The sequence below is a fragment of the Nyctibius grandis genome, chromosome Z (genome assembly GCF_013368605.1).
Source record: "Nyctibius grandis isolate bNycGra1 chromosome Z, bNycGra1.pri, whole genome shotgun sequence".
Lineage (NCBI taxonomy): Eukaryota > Metazoa > Chordata > Aves > Nyctibiiformes > Nyctibiidae > Nyctibius > Nyctibius grandis.
In genome coordinates, this window is record NC_090695.1 from 65,334,076 (window position 1) to 65,350,502 (window position 16,427).

The 16,427-nt window shown below is 40.7% G+C and overlaps 1 protein-coding gene across 1 annotated transcript in view; it reads left to right on the plus strand.

The window, feature by feature from the left end:
- Positions 1-14,749, plus strand: part of SHC3 (SHC adaptor protein 3) — a 67,388-nt gene extending 52,639 nt beyond the window's left edge. Inside the window, exons 6-12 of the mRNA XM_068423198.1 lie at positions 1,718-1,769; positions 5,381-5,507; positions 6,647-6,800; positions 7,791-7,887; positions 8,796-8,990; positions 11,244-11,539; positions 14,621-14,749. Coding sequence (XP_068279299.1) covers positions 1,718-1,769; positions 5,381-5,507; positions 6,647-6,800; positions 7,791-7,887; positions 8,796-8,990; positions 11,244-11,539; positions 14,621-14,749 — 1,050 coding nt within the window. The remainder of the gene's footprint in view (positions 1-1,717; positions 1,770-5,380; positions 5,508-6,646; positions 6,801-7,790; positions 7,888-8,795; positions 8,991-11,243; positions 11,540-14,620) is intronic.
- The last annotated feature ends 1,678 nt before the right edge of the window (positions 14,750-16,427 follow it).

The window sequence follows — 16,427 nt, forward strand, 5'->3', positions numbered from 1 at the left end:
TTTAGAAAGCCGACATTGGTTTATTGCAGCGCTGGGTGCATGGGGGATATCTCCTCCTAGCGTGCACACCTAAGAACAAAAGCTTGCCCCTTATATACAATTCCAAGGGAAAAACCCACCCAATTAAAAAACAACTTATACATAACACATTATGTAATGCATTACGTAATGTCTTTACACATGCGTACTAAATTGGGGAAGGGGTCTTTGGTGGTCTCTGGGGGTTGCTGGTGGTCCCAATCCCCCTTAAATCGTGCTTGTGCGCAAGCGTGGTCGAGGGCTTCTTGTTTACAAGTACATGTGTTCCCAAGAAGAAGATATCATTTTAGACTTATCTCTCCTCTGACACAAGAGTTTATGAATCAAATTAATGTAGACATCACAAAGTTGTTCTTTACAGTTTTGTTTTGTCTTTTGGCCTTATATAATTAGCAGAGACCTTTGTTTATCTAAGAGAGTAAACAGCATGAATCTTTGTTTACTAGAACCTTGTTATCAATCCCATAAACAAACTTTATCTACAAAACATGTAGATACTTCAGAACCTATTATTATTATTCTATATTATTCTTAGCTAAAAGGAAGATTATTGACAGGAAAGTTTATTCTGTACAAAGGTAACACAGAGCAAGCCTTTAGAGCCTACTCTGAGGCCTACTCTTGCTAAACTGTTGCTAACTTGAACCGTCTGGTATCACTTGCACTAGAGAAAGCTAAGCTAAAGCAGTCAATCTTTTAACTGAAGATTGATGTTTGTTTTGACATTAGACCTTGACATAATTGTCAATGGTCTTGGATCAGTCACGTGAAAAGGCTTTATTATAATGGGCAGATTTATGCAGCCAGCTGTAGTGTATCCTATATATATCTCAGTTAGGTTTAGCAACACCTGACTAGCCAGGCATGTCAGGAAATACCGGCTCTAACCAGGACTTCCTGATTGCATCAAGGATATATGGCATTTTCCAGATGTGCCAGCAGGCCTCGCGTTTCCCAGAAGAGCTGGCCTTTCTGTTTCATCTGCACAACGATAAAAGCCTGTGCTGCTTGCACACAGCAGCGTGAGTGTGGCAGGAGAGCAAGCAAAAAATCCCCAAAGATGTCAGCCTGCTCTTGCCAGAAAACCCACCTGGCATGTGGCAACGGGGATGGATGGGAGCTGCCCATGAGCTGGGGCAGTGTGTCCTGGGATACTGCTTGTCACAGACAAGCAGTGGCTGAGCACCTCTGTGCCATATGGCATCGTTGTCAGTAAAGTAAACACACCCGCTTGTCACACATGCATAAACTCCATTGCTCAGTATTTCTGGGGAGCAGGGCTGTTACTCCCACTCTTTCTGCCACAGAACCAGTCAATTATTCATGTTCTGAACCAAAATCTCTGGGTAGTTTGAAGATGAGGACTTGTAATTCTACTCCCTTCTGAATGAGGCCTGATCCAAACCCTACTAACTTGGTCTAATTAATTTTCAAAGGCCTTGGAAGAGATTTTTAAGTTCTGCTGGAATAGATCACTCTCTGGAGAAAGCAAAGTGGTAGGATCACTACCAAAACCCGTAAATGTTTTTATGGGGTTTAAGTAGTATGCAACTGTAGAGCAAAACATGTCATTTGAGGCTCTACCCACAAGAATATGCATGCTCTGGACTGTAATCTCTTGCTATGATCAGTGCAAAGATTTTTTGCGTTCATTGTAGATATCTTAATTTTTTGACAGGATACAACTGACTATGTTGCATATGTAGCTAAGGATCCTGTTAATCGGAGAGGTAAGTTAGAAATATCTATGTGACATCTTTTTTCCTTTCAGAAAAATGAATTATTCATGGTATAATTCAGTCAAGTTTTTTTTCCCCAGAAAAAAATAAATGCAGCCCAATAAAAAGATTGCCTTTGACAGAGTCATGGAAAGATCGTGTAGCAATAAGGAACAGCCATGCGCAAGTTCTCAAACTCGGAACGTTTCTTGCCTGTAGTTCATCTCCAAATATCACTTTGATTCTCTCTGTCTCTTAGATCGAACACTTGCCTTACTTGGCTGTGTGAGCTTCTAGGCAACAGCTAGCTCTTACCTACACCCAATCACTATGCAAGAACTAAGCAGTCCTCTGATTAAGTCCTCCGATGAGGCATCTGAATCTGTTAGGTCTTCTCAATACATGCCTAATTCTTCCTGGCAAAATCAGATTCTTTACCAAATAGTGAGCTTTCGAGCCAGCTTGCTGGAGGCTATAATCCTCTTACTAACTGAAGTTTTATTCAAGGTTGTATTGCTTTATGAGCAATCAGTCAGGAACAGGGAACCTCTTGTTGATTGTCTTCAAGGACTAAGATCCAGTTCAGATTCTCAAAAATGAAAGTAAATTATAAGAAGTGTAAACTACAGTCTGAAATAATAGGTACAGAAAACATTCCTGCTTGTAATGCAGAAAGCATCAACTAGGTCTTAAAGCTAGATACAAAGTATTGTATAATATACCTGAGAATCTATTTATTATTCATAGATTCATAAAGGAAAAAAAAGACTAGCTCCAAAAAAAGACTCGAGCACTTCCAACAGGATTTCTGCAGAATTCAGACACTTTAACTCCAAAACACCAACCCTGCAAACCCTGAGCTGGCACCTTACCATGGGCACAACTGATTCAATAGCTTCTGTATTTTGTTACGTTTAATTATTTTGGTTACCTCAACAATCTGTTGTGTCCATGTGCAAAGATGTCCAGACTTCAGAGCGTTAGCTCATAAACAATACCTGCACTAAACATACTCATATGTTTAGTGCAGGTATGCTGAATATTAGTGAAACACCTAGAAAACTTATTGGAGTAGGAGGTAGGGAGATGGTCCAGTTCTTTGCCATGCTTGTTATGTTCCAACATCACATGTTGCTATCGTTCAGAGTAATCTAGTATTAATGTCAGCAATCTATAACAGAGGCTGGACCTTCCTGTTCTTACTTGCTTTAGTCCTCGTCATTAGTTGGTTTCTCATAAGCCCTTTTTGCTGCAGTGAAGCACTGTTATCTCATGTGAAATTCTTTCGTGCTGTGATCTTTAAGCCTTCTGTGAAACAGCTTTCCATGGGAGCTTTCCCCAGTTGTGTTTGTACATCAGTGGTTTGCAGATCAGTGACTGTATGGGACCAGTATTAAAACACATTTTTTTAAAAGGTCTAGTTTAGGAAGGGATCTGGATTGCCCTCTTTCACCATCACTGGCCATTCTGTCAGTCTTTGTGTTATCTGCAAATTACTTTAGAAGTAAGTTCAAATTTACTTCTGTATCTAGTGAAAATGTTACTGCTGCCATTAACAAACACTAGCACCGATGCTGTGGTATAGCTTTCCTTGCATATTAGACTCCTTTCTTCCCAAGGATGGAAAAGCTCTCTTCATGCTTTTTATTCTGGATCTAGCAAGCTAAAGGCTGTCTGTCTTCTGCTGTAACATCCACAAGAAATCATCTCTGTGTGAGCCAAACCTTCTCATGCTTTTACAAGAAGCATGTCTCCTACCTGCTGAAAGTCCATTCACGTATCCAAGGAAACAGATTACTCATTATGTCACCTACTGAAACTACTTAATGACTCATGCTTCATTTCAGCTCCAGACAGGTTTAGCAGTGAGCAATGTAGCCTCTTTAAATCCCCACTCTGAGTTACAGAGTGCAAAACTTATAGCTTTGTTTGGCCTAACTACTTTCGGTCCAAGTTCATAGAGATAAGTCTGCACCTTACCTGCAGGCTGATTGTTCGCTGCTACCACTAGTGGTGCAGAGGGGGCAAACAGCAAATATCCTGCTGCTAGCCAGGGATGTTTGCCTCTGCCTTTGAACACATGGAGATCCTGTGTTTGGCTGCTGAATCCACTTTCAACATGCAGCTAAGGACATTCAGGCGTTGCCTCAGAATGCTGGTTGGCACAGCAGATGCTATAAGGTGAGAAGAGAGCATCACTGGATCTGTTTAGCAGGGCAGCACGGTGACTGGTGCCATCTCATGCTGTGTGAGGTGCTGCTGAGGGAGTCACCACTTTGTGCCCTGGTCATTCCATACCTGCATAACTGCAGGTTTCTTGGCCCTTTATTCTGGCCTCTTCAGAAGTCTGTCCAGGCAGATCAGTCTTTGAGAAGTCATTGCTAAACCTCCTTAGTCTCCCTATATTGCTTTAACTAAATTTATGTCACACTATTGTCATGACCAACCCTTATTTGTATGACATTGGCATCCAAAGCAGTTGATTCCACTGAGCTGAACCCTGGGCATATGCTAAAATGCAGTTTTTCAGCTAAAGAATTTATATTCAGGTTATTAAAGCAGTCAGGGTGATAGTAACTTTGAACAAGATCCCACCGTACTGTGGCAGGACTTGGAAAAGAACCAGAGTTTCAAATCCAATCCAGGCTCTAGCCAGTAGACCATGTGCTTGACCAGCACTGAATATGGAAAATGAACTCACCTGGGCTTTTCTGAATGTCACTGTGGCGTTGTTCATTCAGATCTTTAGTTCCCAGCTCTTAACACCCATCTACGTTCCTGCAGTGTTAGGTGAAGTCTTCATGAGTTCGCCTGTTTATGTTGTCACATAAAAAGACACCTCTGAGCTACTCTCTGATTTAAAACTAGGATGGATTTGGCTGCTTAGACAGGTGATAAAGGTTTCTCGGTCTCCCACAGGAAGAGAGCTTGTGTTGCCAGCCTCCCTCCTTACTGCCTCTGTGACAGTGGGTTCAGAGAGGTGGCACATGGAGGAGTGCTGGAGTTAACCGGGGCCCTGGCTCTGTGCTCCCCCGTGATCCCGCAGTTTGATAGGAGTGTCTCCCTACAGACAAATAGTAAAAGGTACCCGTCTCTGCATTACTGGAATCAGAGCAGGGGCTGGGATCTAGGAAGTATCCTACTTACTGCTCCTCCCTCAGCCTATGATTTGGGAAATTCTGGAAACTCGAAGTGAACTGCTTGCAAACTTGGGGTGATTAGACATAAAACTGAAGTGGTAATAACACTGAGGAGAGCAAAGAAAGCTTTTTTTGTTGTTACTATCTATTAATGTTTTTATAATTTCAACTTAAAGCTTAGAATTCTCATACAATCTATTGCATTCAGGTAATAACAAGTGAAATTTTATAACATTTCCTGTCTTTATGGACTTGTTGAAACTGTGGAACTGATTTGTGGTCTTGCCTATTGCAATTACACACCAGAGTAAAAAGACCCCATTGCCTGAAATTCACTGTGCCAGAATTGGGTTTTATTAAAATGTGCACACCATGAATAGGGCAACTATGCCTGACGCGTAGGTGTTTTGTCATATGTCAGTGCATCCCAACACAACATAAAAAATGATTTGTATGTGCATGTGTCAAATATTTTTTGTTTAGCTTGTCATATACTTGAATGCTGTGATGGCCTGGCCCAGGATGTCATCAGCACCATAGGTCAAGCGTTCGAGCTTCGATTTAAGCAATACTTGCGATGCCCCTCTAAGATACCTACTTTCCATGACAGGTGAGTATGATTGCAGAAGACTGCTAAAGGATCTTCTTTAGCTTTGTATTTACTTAATAAAATGTGCTGTGGACAAAGTTGCTGGAGACAGACAGGATTTAAATACTTTAAAAAGAGATTTCCGCTGAATTAGCAAAGCAGTGTTTGCCTAATGTGTATGAAAGGAGCACAGTCATTTTAAAAGAATGGGTTAAATATGGATTTCACAGTGAACTTATTGAAATGATCATGCGTTTTCTGTTGCAGTTAGTAGGCAGAGTTGAATGGCCAGGAATGGATGTTATTTGCGGCATTTCCTCATTGTTACTGTCACAGCAGCTCTGTCAATTTAGATGAAGTAAGCTAGAGTTGCTGGGCTTCCAAAATGACTAGTGATGTTTCACTATTTCTGATATTAGCCAGGGTAAAGTTTTTAGGAATGTGATGTATTGTACAGAGGTGTTGACTGCATTGTTCTCTGGAGGATACAAAATCTGTCTGCTTGTATATGTTTAAAAGGCTGGGATATAGCATTCTGTTTTCTTTGATGAACTGTGTTTTTGACATGGATTGCTATATGCTTGCTAACTTTAGTATAAATCCCAGTGAGCTGCTACTGTGTATACCTCTTATATCAGAGTAAAATGAGTGTATGATGAATATAAAATGCTACTCTCCTAATCTGAAAGCATTCTGTACTCACTTTAGACTTGTGTAAATAACTGTTAAATGTAGACTGAAACTACAAATCCGATCTCTTGACTTTGTGAAGTACTTCCAGATTTATATTGGTGATAGAGCAGCCATAATTAAAGACAAAGTTTTAGAGCTTAGACAATCAATCAAATAATAATATTACAAATGCTACTGTAAGGTTAAATAAAATTGTTTGTTAATGCAGTTTATAATGGCCTTTAAAGCTAAGTAAAAACATCCTTTACTCAGCATAAAGAATTTTATCCATTGCAAAGGAGGTTTAGATTAGTTTGTCTAAATAGAGAAGGTCTGCTGCATGATCCATCATTGCTTCCTGACTTATAATGGTAACTGAATTGTCAAAATAATATGCAACAGTGATCCCCTGATAGGCAGTCTTAACATGCTGCAAGTGTCTGTAAGTGCTTTGCAAGCAAGGGGCAAAATAAAGCACTCTCTTTCAGGATGCAGAGTTTTGATGAGTCATGGATGGAAGAAGATAATGAGGCAACAGAACACCCCTATTACAATAACATCCCAAATAAAATGATCCCCCCTGGCGGCTTCATTGATGCCAGGCTCAAAGCAAGACTTCCCACTGCTGCAGATACAGCTCAGGTCAGTGCAATTGCATCTCTGCACTCCTGCTGACAGATACGAAATTTTTAAAAAATGTGTATTTTAAGATGGATACATTTGGACCATTTATAGCTCACAGCCCTTCAGGTATGGCTGGTTTCCTTTTCAATGGGCATTGAAGATCTAGGGAGCAACAAATTAGGCAGCTTTAGAACAAACAAAAGGAGGTGAGTTCCTCCTGGTGGTAAAAGATTACACAGGTTCAAGGAAGATAAATCCACTGAGGGCTACTGCATTTGTAGAAACCATGTCTGCTTCAGAGAGTATGAAACAGTGCATACTAACTGGGAAATATTTGATGCAGAATTGCTTAAACAATCTAGTGCAGTCATTACTAACAGTTCATTACGTTAATAACTCAGCAGCAATCAGTATTCAGCAGGTTCCTAGGTAGGCTTTCCACCTCACGTTGAACTGAGGTCAGCGTGGATACGTCTACCAACATTGCTGTCGAAAGTTTGACTGCGGTATCAACGTAGCCACCTAAGAGGAGTTTTCAGATCCAACACAACTCTGCTTAAATCTGGAGGGGCTTTTTTTGTAGACAACATCCTCCCTGCAGTACCCGAGTGCCTCCCCTGGTACCAATGTGAGTCTTTCAGCTCATGCTTTGGAGGATGCTGGGGGTGTCTTCTGGTCCCAGGTGTGTTTCTGTGGAATGCTTTTCCCAGGCACAGTTTGTCAGGGCTTGCTACGTGAAGACAAATGTACTAGAGTAGATGATGCATCATTTGGGATTGCGGGGGTTAATAAAAGCAGGGAGCAGGGAAGTTTACATGAAGGTCACTGGTAATATCTTACTCCTACACAAATGCATTTGTGAGATATATATTCTGACACCATGATGAATCGGAAATGAAGAGTGGGAGTACACAGAATACATCCACGGAAATTGTCAGAGCCACTCATATTATATCTGAGCATTTTAAAGGTAATTTGAAAATTGCTTTGCACATATGTCCGTTCTAGTCTGCAGCAGGAGTGGGAGGAGAGCAAACCTATTACCAGAGTCGTCACTTAGGAGACAAATTCAGTGAAGACTGGCATCATGGTCCTGTTAAGCAAGGTGAATTTTGCTAGTTTTAACTGTAATACTGCAGGAGGTCTTGGGTGGGCAAGGCATGTGGAAGTCTGATGCTTCAAAGTCTTAAGGCAATGAACTGCACTTTGTTGGTAGATTCCCTTTGTCTGAATGTTAGTGTTGATATCAGTGAAAAGCATTTGTTAATTACCTCTACATAAATTATTAAATGCACACTTTCATAAAATCTTATCTTTTGCAGAGCAGTTCATAATCAGAGTTTCCCCAAACCTTCAGCTCTCTAGCTTGCCATCTCTTAAACCCCATGGTATTTAAAGACAGGCTGCACAGTCTGTTCTGAAAATCTGACCCAGAATATGCAAGATGGAGTTTACAAAGGAAGAGCCTAAAGTCAGAAGTTTTTTTTTAAAATGTGGAGCAAGGCATGATCTCTGGTCCATGAATAACAAATAATGTATAATGCTATTTTTGTTGTTGTCTATGAATTTTAAGCAAATCACATCAAAACATATGTGTGAAATTTCTCCCCATCCACCTTTATGTGGCAGCTTTACTGTGTTTCTGGGAATACTTTCTTTTTGAATGCCTGAATATGTTATCTGCTTTTAATCTGCAAAGATTTGAGGATTTTATTCCATTTCCTCCTCTCATGACTCTCCAACTGAATATAATTTTTGAAACTCACGGTCTTTATTTACAAAAGTTTCCCTTTCTCCTGAATAATAACCCCCCCCCAACCTCTCATTGAAACACAGTTCTGAATCCATTCATCAACATTTTTTTTCTACTAGAACCTGCAGTTATTGACTTTACATATCCCATTCTAGGGAATTTTAAACCTGTGGTGATGGGGTGTGATGTTATTTGGTCATTATAACAACACTGTTCTGTCAAATACAAAAAAAGATGAAAAAAAGTCTTGATTTTTCTAGGATCTCTGGATATTTGTAGTATGCTGGAAGGGAAATCACAAGTAACCCCAACAGCAGAGATGCCAATGTATGTAAATACCCAGCATATAAATATAGAAGCTCTACTGGCACTTCAGGCAGATGCTGAAAGTACCTTCAGTGGAACAGCAGATGATACCAAAGAGAGCAGCCCAGGAAAGGATCTGTTTGACATGAGTGAGTTCCCTTCCTATTCACTCCCTTTCTAACAAACAAGTGAGCCAATACATTTATGCATCAGTTCTGTATAAAAATAGTTTTAAAATTCTCCAAATTTTAGCATTCCTGGTGGAATTATGGTGAATTTTAGAATTCATGGTGCTTTCATATCAGACCGAGTTAAAATAAGGGTGGCCAAAGATTTGAAGCTAGTTTGTATTGTATCTGAGTTAAGGTGAATTGCAGTCTATGTTATCCTTAGCATCACTGGCAACTATGTCAGAAGGAAGATAACTCAGGAGGATTGTCATGCGGGAAAGTGAAGGAGTGAATGGCTGGAGAATTAGCTCCAGCCTGTCCTGTAAATATGTTACTAGGAAGTCAATGCATACTACAAAAACTTTGTGCAACAAGAAAGCTGGGAGGGAAATTAAAAGGCTGAGTTATCTCTTGCTCTGGATAGGCCTACTATCCTATCTATCTTTCTGTTCCAACTTTGAAATCAGCTTTTCCAAAATTAGAATCACAGCCATAGCCATAAAACAATGCTTTAAGCATCAGTTATAAGTCAATGTTGGTGCTACCAGTACACATTGTTTTCATCCTTGAATCGATACTTAAGAGGAAATATGGGGAAAACAGTTTGATGCACAGAAAATTTTCTTGGTTTTTCTACTCTTCCTACCTCAAATCAATTGCTGGCACATGACTTATTTAATTCAGTTCACATAATTAAAAGAGAGTGAGACAAAGCAGTTGGTGTCTATATGTTATTTGTAAAATAACATATCTACATTTCCGTTATCTCAGTATACATAAAATTGTTTTCCTGGCATGTTTTTGCTGAGATATGGCTCTGTTTCCACAGCTTAGGGAGATTTTGGATTGAAAGAAGGGGGGAGGGAAGAAAGTTGAGGGAGTATCTATCTGTGAATACATATCTGAAATGAGAAAAGTCTGCTGTCTGAAATCAGGGATGTTAACCTTGATTTCTAACATGATGTGCCCTTAAAACATGCACATACTTATTTCTATTTTATACACATTATTTTCCTAAAAATAGGGAAAAATAATTTCTCATCTTCCAGCCTTCATTTATCTTTATTAACCATTGGATCATTGGGGAAAAGTAGTATTAGAAAACATGTCAACTAGCCCTAAGTTGGTGGTTTGTCAAGCTAAACATGTGTTGGGCTTAGTGTAAACTGCAATGTAGTGAAGACATATATAAGCTGGTTTTAAGAATTAGCTGAGGTATCAGGAAGTTGTGGCAGCACAGTATTTACCCTATTTCTCCAAGCTAAATTAAGCTCTCTGTGGCCCCATGCAAACATGGCTATGTACTCCTTGCATCAGAGCAGTCTATTTAGAGCTGGTGTGTTGCTTTATGGCACTGCTCTGCAGATGTCCTTTCGTAAGTCTAAGGGCACAGAACAATATCTCTTTTTAATATGGACTAGTTGGCCAGATGAAGGCCTTGCAAGGGAAAATAGCTTCTGATAGGTCAGTACAGCATATAATGAAGGACGCACTGACCTATTTACTATTTCTGTAAGACTGTTGGGATCTGTAATGACACATCTTTCCATCCTACTCTACAGAAAGTAACACTGAGTTCAGGATTTAGCGGTGGTTTAAAAGATGCTTTCCCAAGGCTGATTTCAGCTAGGTAAATCACGTTGAAGGTGTTAGCCTGTGTCTATGTTGCAAAGTCCTCTTCCTAGGTGGAGGCTAGGGGTAGGCTGAGTGGTAAGGGCAACTGATCCCTTCTAGACATACCCTTGGGCTGGAGACTCAGTACCTGATAATTTTTAAATTAATATGTTGTTTGAAGAGGGACCAGATACGAGTATATTGACATTGGGTACCCATATTATGCGATTTATTTGAAATGAAACGGTCTGATGTACCTGGCCAGACAAAAGGAGAGCTCTGCCTGGTACCAGGGCATATAAATGCAACTGTTGACAATAACCATTACTGAAATAAAATCAGTACCTTTCAAAAGCTCCTGCCAAGGTTCGCTCTGGTTTTTATCAGCATCTTTCTGCGCATAACGTATGTTTTTAACACATTACACTCCTTGGTCTTAATATAATCCATAAATCAGTAGGCCTAGCAGTACATCTTCCCTCAGTTCTTTTTTAATAAAGATAAAGGGAAGTAGCTATAACACAAAATAAATCCAGTTTAAAACGACTGGAATATCACCATTTTGTAACATGATTTACCTCTGAATGGTCTTGCCCTTGTTTCTGGTTCCATAACCAGAACCATTTGAAGACGCCCTCAAGAACCAAACGTCTGAGGCTGCACTGAGGAAATCCACCTCCATGGGATGCACCAGTCCTCTTTTATCCAGAGCATCTGACTGGACTGTAGCTGAAGAGCTGAGTACAGAGCCATGGTACCAAGGAGAGATGAGTAGGAAAGAAGCAGAACAGCTGTTAAAGAAATGTGGAGACTTCCTCGTGAGAAAGAGTACCACGAATCCTGGCTCCTATGTGCTGACAGGCATGCACAACGGACAAGCCAAACATCTTCTTTTGGTGGACCCTGAAGGAACTGTAAGTGCTGACTCCTCAGTAATACAGGAGGTTTCTGATTCTACACATTTTCTCTAAATGTGTTTAATCTTGTTTACAGCTTATTCACAGCTGATCATAAGTACAGCCTCATACCTCTAATATGCCATCACATCTCTAATTCTCTCCCTGGTGCCTAGCAGAAGACCCACTGCATGATTTCTGCACGTTGCAGGGAGACTTAGGGACCTGATTCCCCAGCAAGGTCAAGCTTTGGCCACTGCAGTACTATCTTAGTCAAAAGTGCAGCTAAGCCACTTCTTTCGCCTTCCTGCTGAGAAGCTGCTGGTGGCTGTGTGACTTCTGCCAGCCTGCATGCCGAGAGTTCCCACATGACATCTCTGTCAGCCAGGATATGGACCAGACCCTCCGTGTTTTCCTGCACATGAGCCCAGGAGAGAACTGGGTTAAACCTGCTCCATCTCTGTGCTGCACGGGGACTCCCTTAGGCGACAAAGGGGCCCTCCCAACAGCAGGGTGGAGAGGGCAAGGGAGCTCCAGCTTTCTGCAGCTGTCCCATCCTGCTTCTGGGGAGGCTTAGTCTCATCTGAGGGAATGAAAGCATTGCCACGTGTTTTATTCTTGGCTACTGGTAGTTGAGAGGGGGCAACTCCTTTTCCTCTGTAAAGGACAACTTTAGGTGCCAAGCTCCAAAGTGATGAGAAACTCCCGCAAAAGAGCTGGCCCGGTGGCATCTGTTTCAGCTGAGAAAGCTGAGGCAGGATTAAGCCGGTCCTGCAGAGCCCGTAGCGCTGCGGTGAGGAGTGCCCGTGTTGTAATTACACGTGCCACAGGAGGGCAGCCAAAGAGCGGTTTTGCACTACAGTCTAGTCCCAGGCCTGGCCGCGACACCGGCCTGGGCAGGGGCCCTGGGCCTCTGGCGGCGCGGCCTCCCCCGCTAAACTTCTGCCAGCAGTTTTGTGACTCCTGCAGCAGGGCCCCCTAATTCTCCCTTCAACATAAACCCACAAATAGCTGTTACGGGCTACTGCAAGGAAAAGGCTGCTGTGTGATGTGGCAAGGGCAGGGATGCTATGTCCCACCCCGAGCTCTGTGGCTCTGCTGCCCGGCACGGAGTACTCAGGCCCTGCGATGGCTCCCGGGACATTTTCCTCCCGCAAAGGACAGAGGTCCCCATCTTTTCTGCACTGCCTCTAAGAGCAGCATTGGTTTTCTGACCTCCCTGTGTAGGGACCTGCTTGTTCTCTGCACTTATCCCCTCCCTCAGCTTACTTGTGATGTGCCATCATGGCCCAAATGCCTCTGAAACCCCTCGCTTAGGAGGTACCACTGGAGAACAGCTTTTCTGTGGCTGTATGTGGGTTAGCTGTGCTGTCTATGTGATTTGTGGGATCCTGACACAGCTCCTGAGCAGCCCTATTTGTCATTTGTCAGAGCTGAGGATCGTCAATCAAATGCCAGTGTGTGGCCAGCCGCAGCAGCCTGCCAGTGGCTTGCATTTCTTCTGCGTGGCCTCGGCGTGATTATTTGTAAAAAATGATTCACACAAAGGCTGCCTGAAAATTCATTTCACACACAAATTACCCAGTGACACATTACAGCTCTTAAGGGTGTGTTTTTAGAGCAGAGTTAACTATCCCATTGCTTCTGCTCTCATCCAGCTGACAAAAAAAAAAAGATCTTTAGTTCAGGTAATTGGTGCTTAAAATGGAGGACTGCGGGATTTTTGCTGGATTTAGAATTAGGGCTTGAACTCTGGTGATGGCAAAGCATATTGCTTATAGCGAGAAAAATCTCAGCCAAGCTGAATGGACTGAAAATGTGTTAACCTGAATACAGATAAGGAAAGTTCCTGCTGTTTTAAAGATATATTTTAATTTTGAAAATATAGCTTTGAATAATTACAGAAAGTGATGGTTCAAAGCAGTATGTTTCAGAAATCAGGAGAGCCTGTTAGTTTTCTTCAGTGACGCAGATACATGCAGACCAAGCAGATAGCATCATTTGCCATCAAAGTTGTTTCTTTTTTCACGGTGTGACATCCTGTGCTAAGTTTCTAGCAGTTTTGCCAGAACTTAATGATGAAGACTGAAATATTTCAAGCAACGTGCCCACCATAGCATAAGCTGGCTTTGGAAAGTTTTAACAAAAGTTGTTCTCTCTTTCTGAGAAAAGTTCACAGAAAATATATGACATGACTTACTTCAGAGCAGCGTTCACAGGCTTTTGCCTGAGGCAGCGCAGAGCCATCCCAACACAAAGCTTTACTGCAGCATGACATTTGCCTGAGAGGACCTCTGCTCTATGGAAGCTGTATGCCTAAGTAATTTTTAACATAGGAAGGAAATGTTTTGTGAAGATGTGGTTAAATAATTAAAGATTGTTTTGTAAAATAGATTAGGTTTTGGCATGTGCTGACAATTTTGACTGTTTTACCTTGCAAAATCAGTTTCCTCTTATCATGGGTGTAATAATTTACTTAGCAGGATGCCACTGCAGAGCGCTCGTAAATGGGCTAGAAAAATCATGTTCCCTGCCCTGAAGTGTTCCAGTTTCAAAGGCACAGGGGTGTACCGTGCAGCATGGGGCAAACCCAAGCCAAGCACACGTGGTGGCTGGATTGCTTTGGGGGAAGGGAATTTTCCAGCACCTGAAGAAGAAAGTATTTGTTAAGGAAAGCACAAAGATGTTGAGGCGCACAAAGAGTTGGGTTCTGGCATCTCTGGAGGGACACCTCTTTCTAATGAACTTTTAAGAAGCAGGTGGTCTCTCGAAGAAGAAAGTGTGATCTAAAAATCTGACTGACAGTGAAACAAAATGTTGTACAGAAAGCTTTCAAGCAGACCTATTCAGAAAGCTTAATAGTAGTAGACTGGACCATAGGTAGCATGCAAAATACCTGTTTGGTGCGAATAGAGGGAGTAAGAGACAAAACAGAAGCAAAACTCCAGAAATGCCAAATTTCTACTGATTTTGATGGGTGAAAGATCAGTCTCTAAAACTGATTAATTGTGTCATTTTATTCTTAGAGAATTTTAGTGTGAAGTTAAGGGAAAAAGCATTTTGCTCTTTAATCTATCTTCTTGCATCCTTTTTTTGAAGGTTCGTACAAAAGATCGTGTCTTTGACAGCATAAGTCATCTCATCAATCATCATCTCGAGAATAATTTGCCAATAGTTTCTTCTGGGAGTGAACTCTGCCTGCAGCAGCCTGCTGAGAGGAAACACTGACTCCAGATAACTACTTTAGTTTTTGTAATTTGCAAGCTATAACTGGTAGAAATTGCAGATCTGAAAAAACATGTACATTAAAAAAAAAGCAACCCATATTCACATATATTTCACCAGTATGTTTTCTTTAGAATTAAGAAGCCCCATTTCACATGGTACACTTGAAAATTCTCAATGCTTTATGTAGACATGAAGTCACAGCAGAAGGCTTTCTTAAAAAGTAGTTTCAATAAAATTGTCAGATTCTCTAATGTGAATATTGGTAGTGTACATATACACATTATATATATAAATACAGTATATATTTATATTTTTCAAGTCAGTCTGTTGATGGTATAGAACTATCTTCTGTGCCATGTGTTTTTACCAGAAGAAAAATGCCAATTGTGATTGTTCAGATAAAAGTAGAATCCAGCAGTCTCAATTTCTTGAGAAAATGAATATTGGGATTCTTATTTCTGATTTTACCTAAGAAGCACAACTATGGGGATTACAAGTGAATTATGCTGGTTAACCATGGAAGGAGTCTGAATTCAGCAACTAGTATTCCAACTCGGAAATTTAGCATAAAATGATTTTTAAAGCATTGTTCAGTGTCACTGATATCAAAAGCATTTTATCTTTCTGATGTCAAGTTTGAATTCTTATATGATGCTACCCAGAACATTTGTATCTTGCTTTAACAATGATTTGGTGTGATCTCTGTGTGTACGAGGTGTGTGCATTTGATTTTTCTAATGGTAATATAACAATATTCTGTAACTTTAAATTATTAATTCGAGTGCTAAGGTTCTTTATAAGTAGTTCTCTGCTTATGGTGAAGATCTACGTGACCTTGACTACCAGTCTCCAGTGAGATGTTACATACCTATTAGGCAAGTTCAAATAACTTGCGTTTGATAGGTTTAATACAAGATGTACGTGGTTGTTCAAAGACATATCTGAAAGAATCTTTTCTTCTTATAAACAGTGAAAACTATCATGACTCAGTGGTCAGTTTTGCAAACGACACCATTTGCATTTACCTACCAAAGCATAACTTGACTTTGGCCTTCAGCAAGTGATAGGTATTGCAAATATACTGCTTTTCTCTAAATATCAAGTTGAAAAATGCACATACACTAAAGATACATTTCTGGCAGAAATGTCCTTGGCTTTTGTTACTTCGAAATGTTTTAAGGAAGGTCTGTACTATTCAAATGCAAGCATTATATGAAGTTATTTTCCTATTTTATGAAGCTTATCAAAAGCCAAATTCAATAGACACAGTCCCTGTAAAGGCAAAGTTTGTGCCAGAATCAGGATTTGGCCTTCAGCGTTCCAAGGTCTTCTCTAGCACCAGGATCTCAAATCACATCTTCAGACTTGATTCATAAAGGCCAAGCCTCAGCAGCATAAGTCTAGGTTAAGCAGCACCTGCTCACCCTGATGTAGTCAATACTTATATCTACTTAAAATTAGATTTGGTTTTAAGAATTTGCTAAGTTTAAAAATTTGTCAGAGTACAAGCAAACTGACTGAAGGATTCACTTGGAGTACATTCAGGTAGGATCATGATATTAAAATTCTGAAATAATTTTCCTGTACCTTCTGCTTTGAAATATGGTGAAGTTGCAACTTGGGAAGTTTGGTTTTGGTTGCTCTCAAGAACAAAAAAGATTGAAGCACCTAAGACTAA